Below are 8,533 nucleotides of genomic sequence, written 5' to 3'. Positions count from 1 at the left end.
GTGTAGTGCCAGCAGTGCATCCGCTACCTACCTGGTCGTGGCGAATCTGTCACACTTATCTGAGGTCTAGGGCACCTGCGTTGAGCCTGGTCCCAGATTTGGTGTAGTACCAGCAGTGTTGCACACTCCCTGACTGGCGCCATATAGTCCCCACAGTTATTTGGTGTCCAGGACTCCAGCGATCTTCCATGTCCCAGAACTGCAGTCGATCCAGCAGTGGCACACACTTCCTCAGTGGATCTCGATACCTCAAAACAATTTCCTGGAGACTGGGCTCCAGCAATTGCCCTGGTCCCAGGGCTGTGTATCACTGGCAGTGGCCCCGACTCTGGTCAACTGGTCCCGGAGTTCTCACCACACTTACCTGGGGCCCAGTGCTCGAGTGATGATCCCTGTCTCCGGCTTCGTGTAGGACCCCCACTGCCGCCCATTCTCTAACTTTACACGGCAACCCCGCCACGCTTAATTCGTGTTGGGGACTTCAGCGATGGTCCCAGGCCGGATGTATTACTGGCAGTGAACACCACTAGCTGACTGGCACAGTGTCTTCGATACACTTAACTAGTGTCCCAGGCTCCAGTGATGAACTTCCTTGCAGGTATGGCGTATTAGGTGCAGTGACCCCCACTGGCTTATTGGCCACAGCAATAACACCTATCTGAGGTCCTGGGTCTCCAGTAATGGTCCTGTTGCATAAATGGCAGTGTGCATAGTGTACGACTGGCCCCAGCAGCCCCGTACAAACACCTGAGGTCCAGGCTGTCTCGGAAGTGTCGTAGCACCAGGTCTGGTATAGTACTGACAGTGGCCCTACTCCCCAGTTGCCTCGGTCTCCTCGGTACACTTAGCAGGGGTCCAGGTCTCTTGTCATGGTCCTGGTCTCAAGCCTGTTGTATGAACGGCAGTGGCTCCTACTAGCTGACTGGCCCTGGGTGTCCTTGCTACACTCACATTGGTTTTAGAGCTCAAGCGATGGTCCTGCACCCAGGCCTGATGTAGTATTAGTAGTTCCATTACTCCCGGTGGCGTTGCCAATGCTACTGAGCTGAAATCCGTGTCACTCGTCCAATAATTAGAGACACACCGAATATGGTAACACGTGTATAAATGTCAATCCAAACTCCTTCAACCTGTTGTATTTTACATCCAACCTGATCTATAATTTTCTGATTATTTCCCTTATTTATAGTTAATTTAGTGAGGATTGAGATTATTTGTTTCATTGATTTTTTTGTGGTCTAATTCCGTATCATTGTTTTAAAATAATTGAATTCTGTGCTGCTTGTCAGAGGTGAGGGAATCTCTCAGTCAGTTCAACATTTAACTTTCGATTCAGGAGCAAAGTGCTGCAGATGCTGAAAATCTGAAATAAAAACAGAAAATTCTGGACATATTCAGCAGGTCAGGCAGCATCTGAGGAGAGAGAAACAGATTTAATGTTTCAGATCAGACCTGGGAGAGATGAGAGGCGGAACTGTTTTTATACCATAAAAGGAAAGGAGGGAGGGTAGGATTATGATTAACATTGAGTTTAATAATTTCAATAACACCCTTTAGTCATTTCACCTCCCCTGTCTTCCATCGTATCGCAGACCTTCCCGTTTGTTATTTCAGGTCCAATCATTTCAGCATATCATTGGATGCAGTGACATATTTGTAAATCTCAAAATGTTCTCAATCAAACTGGTAACTTTGCTCCAGCCTGATGTATAATTTCTCTGTTTATTTCCCTTCCTCACAGTTAACTTGCTGACGATTGGGGTCCTGTCTCAGAGGAAGTGCGGTCTCTCCAAATGTGTCACTCGCTACCTGGTGGCCATGTCAGCGGCGGATCTACTGGTCATTATCCTGGACCTGATATTGAGACACATTCCCATTGTTTATTGGAAACAGTTTCGGTTCCTGTATTACATCCCTGTGTGTAATAGCCACGCTGTCCTGCTTTACGCAGCCACAGACTGTTCTGTCTGGTTCACTGTCACTTTCACCTTTGATCGATTTGTAGCTATTTGTTGCCAGAAGCTGAAATGCAAATATTGCAGCGAGAAAACTGCTGCTGTGGCTCTGGGAACAGTGACTGTGCTGAGCAGTTTAAAGAACATCTTCTGGTATTTTATGTTATCAGATCGGTATTGGCTGGGGAACCAACCCTGGTTTTGTTTTGTAACAAGGGATGTTCAGATATCTCGTGTCTGGGTTACAATCGAATTCCTCCATCACATTCTAACCCCGGGGCTCCCATTTGTGGTGATTCTGCTGCTCAATGCTCTCACCGTCAGACACATTTTAGTGAGCAGCAGAGCACGCAGCAGACTCCGGGCTCACAGCACTGGGGAGACTCGCCGAGACGCACAGATGGAGAGCCGAAGGAAGTCCATTATTTTACTGCTAGTTATCTCGGCCAATTTCATTCTGTTGTGGACAGCGTTAATGGTGCTTTCCATATGGACACGGGTGTGGAATTTGACGTCGGTGTCTTTGTCTGCAAGTCCACCTCGTTTTCTGCAGGAATTGGGCTTCATGCTGCAGCTCCTGAGTTGCTGCACCAACACTGCGATTTATGCCGTGACCCAGACGCAGTTCAGAGAGCAGTTGAAGAATGTGCTGAAATATCCCTTTACCCAGTTGTTGAATTAATTCATTGATGAGAGAAACTAAATCACTAACTAACTATTTCCAGCAGCCAGGAGAGGTGGCTTGTCGTTATGGTGACAGTACATGGAGCAGGGCCTGTCACTGTGGTGACAGTACGATGGGGCGTCCTGTTGCTATGGTGGCAGACCACGGACGAGGCCTGTCGCTTTGGTGACAGAGCAGGGTGGTATTTACTGCCCATCCCTAATTGCTCTTGTGAAGGTGGGGGTGAGCTTTCAACATGACGGCTGCAGTCCTTGTGGTGTTGCTAATATAACAGTGCTGTTAGAAGCTGCATTCCATGTGGGGCAGGTCCAGACACAGTATTCTTTTGAAGGGCATTCCAGGGTTTGACGCAACGACAGTGAAGGAACAGCGATATAGTTCCAAGTCAGGATGCTTAGTGGCTTCGAGAGGAACTTGCTGATTGTAGTGCGTCCGTGCTTCTTGTGTCCTTGTCCTTCCAAATGGTTGTGCTTGCGGGTTTGTAAGATGCTGTCTATGGAGCCTTGGTGAATTACTGCAGTGCATCTTGTAGATGGTACACACTGCTGCCACTGTGCGTCGGTGGTGGAGGGAGTGAATGTTTGTCGATGGGGTGCCAATTAATTGGGCTGCTTTGTCCTGGATGGTGTCGAGCTTCTTGAGTGCTGTTGGAGCTGCACCCATCCAGGCAAGTGGAGAGTATTCCATCACACTCCTGACTTGTGCCTTATAGATGGTGGACAGGCATTGGGGTGACAGGAGGTGAGTGACTCGCCACAGAATTATCAGCCTCTGACCTGTGTTATAATAAAGGCGGGAGGACCGAACTGTTTATTCTCGTCCCACTTCTCCACAGGTCACAGCATATATTTTAAATGTTCCCACTTTGTCAATCTTATCCTCTATTTTCCTCAGAATAGAACACTCTGGTCAGTTTTCTTTAACTTTCAACAACATTAGCAGTTTATTAAAAAATATGCCTTAACCAGTAATGATGTAAAGCATAATCACACAGATTGAAATTTTAAAGCCTCTTTTTAACCTTAGCCCCTCACACTCATACAAGCACACACGTCCATAAACTGGCTAACTGCAAAAATAAAAAAGTTTTTTTTTTTTTGCCATTCATATCTCTGTTACAGACAAAACATTTGGATTGAATATTTGATCATTTCTGATGAAAACAGGAGATGAGATAGCTGTATTGTGTTCGAATACTGGCATACAGACTAACTTCTGAGTACACATAGATGAGTCACTGGGATCGTTCAGAACAGTTCTTCTCAGGTGGCATTGAGAAGTAGGTCGGATGGCTATTTTTCAAAGATGGGAGACGACATGAATTGCCGCAGTGGACTTCTCCGTGTCTCTTAGTGGGTTGCGAGAAAACAAGCAGGGTTGACATCTTCTCTCCTTCATTGACACTTCTTCAGCGACAGGCTAACCTTTTCTCATTCCAGAAGGTAAACCACACTGACTCTACAACGAAAAGTTGAGTTTTTCTGTCCTTTCAGGCGCCCGCTGCTGCTCCAGGCTTGTCCTATATGAGGTGCCTGTCACTTCTCTGCCCACAACTTCCCGTGTTGTAAGGGTTTCTGTTCTATTTTTAACTTGAGTCATGTAACAACCAGTAAACATTGTAGCCAAACCAGTTATTTCAGCTCCCTTTTGATTGAAAAAAACTGGTCCAACGTTTCTTCAGTTTGACTATGAAGTCTTCAAAAATAAAACACCTTTATTAAACTTGAAATATCACTTAACATTGTAGCACTGTATATCACTTAAAATAGCCAATGCGCATATAATTTAAAAGGAACAAAAACAAGTAATGCTGGATTCACTCAGCAGGTCTGGCAGCATCTGTGGAAAGAGAAGCAGAGTTAAAATTTCGGGTCAGTGACCCTTCTTCGGAACACCCTTCCGAAGAAGGGTCACTGACCCGAAACGTTAACTCTGCTTCTCTTTCCACAGATGCTGCCAGGCCTGCTGAGTGAATCCAGCATTTCTTGTTTTTGTTTCAGATTTCCAGCATCCGCAGTATTTTGCTTTTATAATTCAAAAGTGTCGCACTGCATCTCACTTAAAATCGCCCCAGTACAAATCACTCACAACGATTGCACTCCATATCCTTTAAAATTGTCACACCGAAAATCAAATAAAATGTTTGTGCAGCATATCACTTTAAATGGTCACGGTACATATCACTTAAAATGATCCCATTGCATGTCAATTAACGTGGTCACACTGCATATTGCTTAATATTGTCGCACTGCATATCACTTAAATTGGACGCAATGCCATGCAGTTACAATGGCTGCGCAGTACATCACTTAAAATGGTCACATTGCATATCACTAAAATGGCTGCACTGCATATCACCAAAAATTATCACACTGCCTGTCACTTAAAATGGTCGCACTGCAAATCACTTTCAATGACCGCAGTGCAGAACACTTAAAATGTTTTCCATATATAATCACTTAAAATGTCCGCAGTGCATATCACTTAACATGGTCGCAGTGTGCAATCACTTAAAATAGTTGCACTGCATGTCAGTTAAAATAACTGCCACAGACAGATATCACATAAAATAACCACGTGGATAGCTCTCATTTTAAAATGGTTGCCATGCACATCACTTAACCAAGGACAGACTTTATAGAGCCGGTAATTTCTTTGAGCAATATGTTCATATTGAGCAATTAACATTTTCACTGAAAGGTGATAAAAGGCAGAGGAACAAAGGAACATAGGAACATAGAAACATTGGAACAGGAGGAGGCCATTCAACCCATCGAGCTTGCTTCACCATTCAATACGATCATGGCTGATCATCCACTTCAATGCCTTTTTCCCACGCTATCCTCATACCCCTTTATTTCATTGGTATTTAGAAATCTATCAAACTCTGCTTTAAACATGGAATGTACTGTCTGAGCGTGTGGTGGGGGGGCAGGTTCACCTGAAACATTCAAAAGTGAACTAGACAGTTCCATGAAAAGGAAGCATCTGCATGGATATGGGAAGAAGGCGGGGGGATAGGTTTGGGGGAATTTATCTTCCAGAGAGCCAGTGCAGACACGAATGGCTTCCTTCTGCACTGTGTCAATTCTGTGACAATCTAAATCACACTTAAGAACTAAGCTTCCACAGCCCTCTGGGGTCGAGAACTGCAAAAATGCACAACCTTCTGAATTTCTCCTCATCTCTATCCTCAGTGGCTTCCCCCTTATTTTGTTATTGTGCCCGCTGGGCATACAGCAGGGGAATGGGACTGAGCAAATGTCTCTTTCAGAGAGCCAGTGCGAACACGATGGGCCGAATGGCCTCCTTCTGTGCTGTAACAATTATGTGATTCTGGTTCTGGACTCCCTCTCCAGGGAAAGCAATTTAATTGTATCTCTCCTCTCCCTCCCTTTAACTATTTTGCTGGCTTCACTGACATCACCTGTCATTCCACAAAACTCTAGAGAATACAGGCCCAGTTTCCCCAGTCTCTCTTCATAGGACAGTCCAGCCATCCCGGGAACAAGTCTGGTAAATCTTCATTGCACTCCCTCTATGACAATAATATGCTTCCGAAAGTAAGGTGACCAGAACTGCATACAGTACTCCAGGTGCGGTCTCACCAAGGATCGAAACAATCAAAGCAAGTCTTCACTACTCTGGCACGCAAATCCTCTTGTGATAAAGGCTAACATACCTGCATGTTACCATTCTGACTTATTGAACAACTCACCCGGCTCCCTTTGTACATCTACACTTTCTAATCTCTTACCATTTAATAAATATTCTGCACATCTATTCCACCAACCAAAGTGGATAACCTCACATTTTTCCACATTATATTTCAACTGCCATGTTCTTACCCACTCACTAAGTCTGTCCAAGTCCCTTTGGAGCCACTTTGAATCTTTCTCACAACACACATTCCCACCTTTACCTGCGAACTTGAGAATACCACATTTGGATCCCACATCCAAATCATCGAAATATATTGCAAACAGCTGGACGCCGAACTCTGATTCCTGCGGTACCCAACTAATCACAGCCTGTCAACACAAGAATGACCCGTTTATTCCTGCTCTCTGTTTTTTGCCTATTACCCAATCCTTAATCCATGCTAGTATATTATCTCCTATCCCACGCACTTGAATTTTGCAGGCCAACCTCCTGTGGGGGACTTTATCAAAAGCATTCTGAAAATCCAAATATACCGCGTCCACCGACACCCCTTTATCAATTCTGTAGTGACATCCTCAAAAAGCTCCAACAGTTTCGTGAAACATGATTTCACATTCATAAATCCATTTGACTATGCCCAAATAGTGGGGTCACATTTGCGACCTTCCAATCTGCAGGAACCGTCCCACAGTCGATAGAATTTTGGAAGATGATCATCGATGCACCCACTGTCTCCATCGCTACCTATTTCAACACTCTGCGATGTAGAATATCAGGCCCTGGGGAATTATTAACCTCCAGCCCATTAATTTCTCCATTTCAACCTTCTTACTAATACTAATTTTCTCAATTCTTCATTCCCCAAATCCCTTGGATCTCGAATTCTGGGAGATTTGCTGTATCTTCCTCAGTGAAAACGGAGACAACGTAATCATTTAGCTTCCCTGTCATTTCTCGATTCACTACTATAAATTATCCAGACTCTGCCTGCAATGAATCCACGTTTGTCTGAGCCAAATGTTTCCTTTTTGCGTACCAATAGAAGCTTATACAGTCGGTGTTATGTTATTTTTTCTAGCTTATATCCACATTTGATTCTAAAATCCTCCCAGTCTTCAAGTTTCCTACTATTCCTGGCAACTTCATAGACCGTTTTCTTTTAATCTTATAAAATTCTTTGTTATCCACGGTTGACTGCCTTTAATTTTAATTTTATGTTTCTCTGCCTTGAAGTAATTTATAGTTGCTGTGAACGATGTGATGCTTCCTTAAATAATAGCCATTACCTATGTCCTGTTGTACCTTTCAATACATTTTCCCAGTCTACCTCAGCTAATTTGTCTTTCATGCCTTCATAATTTCTTCTGTTTAAATTTAACACTCTGTCTTTCGATTGAACGACCTCACTTTCAAACATAATGTAAAATTCTATTATGTTATGGCCACTCATCCCTAAAGTGTCTTTTGCAACAATCCCTCTGCCCCTGATTAAAGGGAGAAGCGGTGCTTTACAAGTGATCACATATACCCCCAGTGTAGGATCCCTCTGCTCCTGATCGGAGGGGGAAGGAGTGGTTTATAAGTGATCTCAGATATCCGCTGTGCAGGATCCCTCTGTGGGTTTTGCTGGTTTTTTTTTTCGTTATGATTTTGTTTTATGATTATGGTGATCTTTTATGCTAAGGCTAGTTTGCAAAGTACCACCGGTAACGTGCCTCAAATCATATGAAAAGTAATTATTCATGGTATTCAGCACGCGAAGAGGATTGGAATTCGCAAAGTAATCAGAAGTTGGCTTTGAAATAGCAATTGTTAAACTGATCAAGAATGAGACAACATGTGGTAGGTGAGGTCACACCTGGCCAATCTAATGATTGCTTAAACTAATCAAAGAAGAGACAAGGTAATGTTGAAACATGACCAAATACGGTATGAAAAAGACTCGAAAAGCTGGATAAAAGGAGGACGCTGAGAGACATTGGGAGCATAATTTGAAGCAACAGAGAAGAAGCAAGAACACGGGGACAATATATGCATCACCTGCACGACAACAACTCGGGAAGCCAGAACCGAAGATTTCTGTTCATCTCCGCCTCTGTTAAATACTGAATTATTACCTGATCCATCGTGTTTGTTGTCTTACCTGTGTTTGGGTCACTGTCCAGTCTATAAGCATCTTTACAAATTGGCACCCAAATGGGGCAATGGCTGGAGTAGAACAGACAACAGG

At 43.9% G+C, this 8,533-nt stretch overlaps 1 protein-coding gene across 1 annotated transcript; it reads left to right on the top strand.

Moving 5' to 3' along the window:
* The first annotated feature begins 582 nt into the window (after positions 1 to 582).
* LOC137360365 (probable G-protein coupled receptor 139) lies at positions 583 to 2,637 on the top strand. Its single transcript, XM_068025828.1, has 2 exons — positions 583 to 598; positions 1,742 to 2,637. Exons 1-2 carry the CDS (start codon positions 583 to 585, stop codon positions 2,635 to 2,637), a joined length of 912 nt encoding a protein of 303 aa, XP_067881929.1.
* Positions 2,638 to 8,533: the final 5,896 nt, after the last annotated feature.

The sequence above is a fragment of the Heterodontus francisci genome, unplaced genomic scaffold (assembly GCF_036365525.1).
Source record: "Heterodontus francisci isolate sHetFra1 unplaced genomic scaffold, sHetFra1.hap1 HAP1_SCAFFOLD_188, whole genome shotgun sequence".
In the NCBI taxonomy this organism is placed as follows: domain Eukaryota; kingdom Metazoa; phylum Chordata; class Chondrichthyes; order Heterodontiformes; family Heterodontidae; genus Heterodontus; species Heterodontus francisci.
Note: the sequence above shows the minus strand (reverse complement) of the source record. Positions and strands in the feature narration are given on the sequence as shown.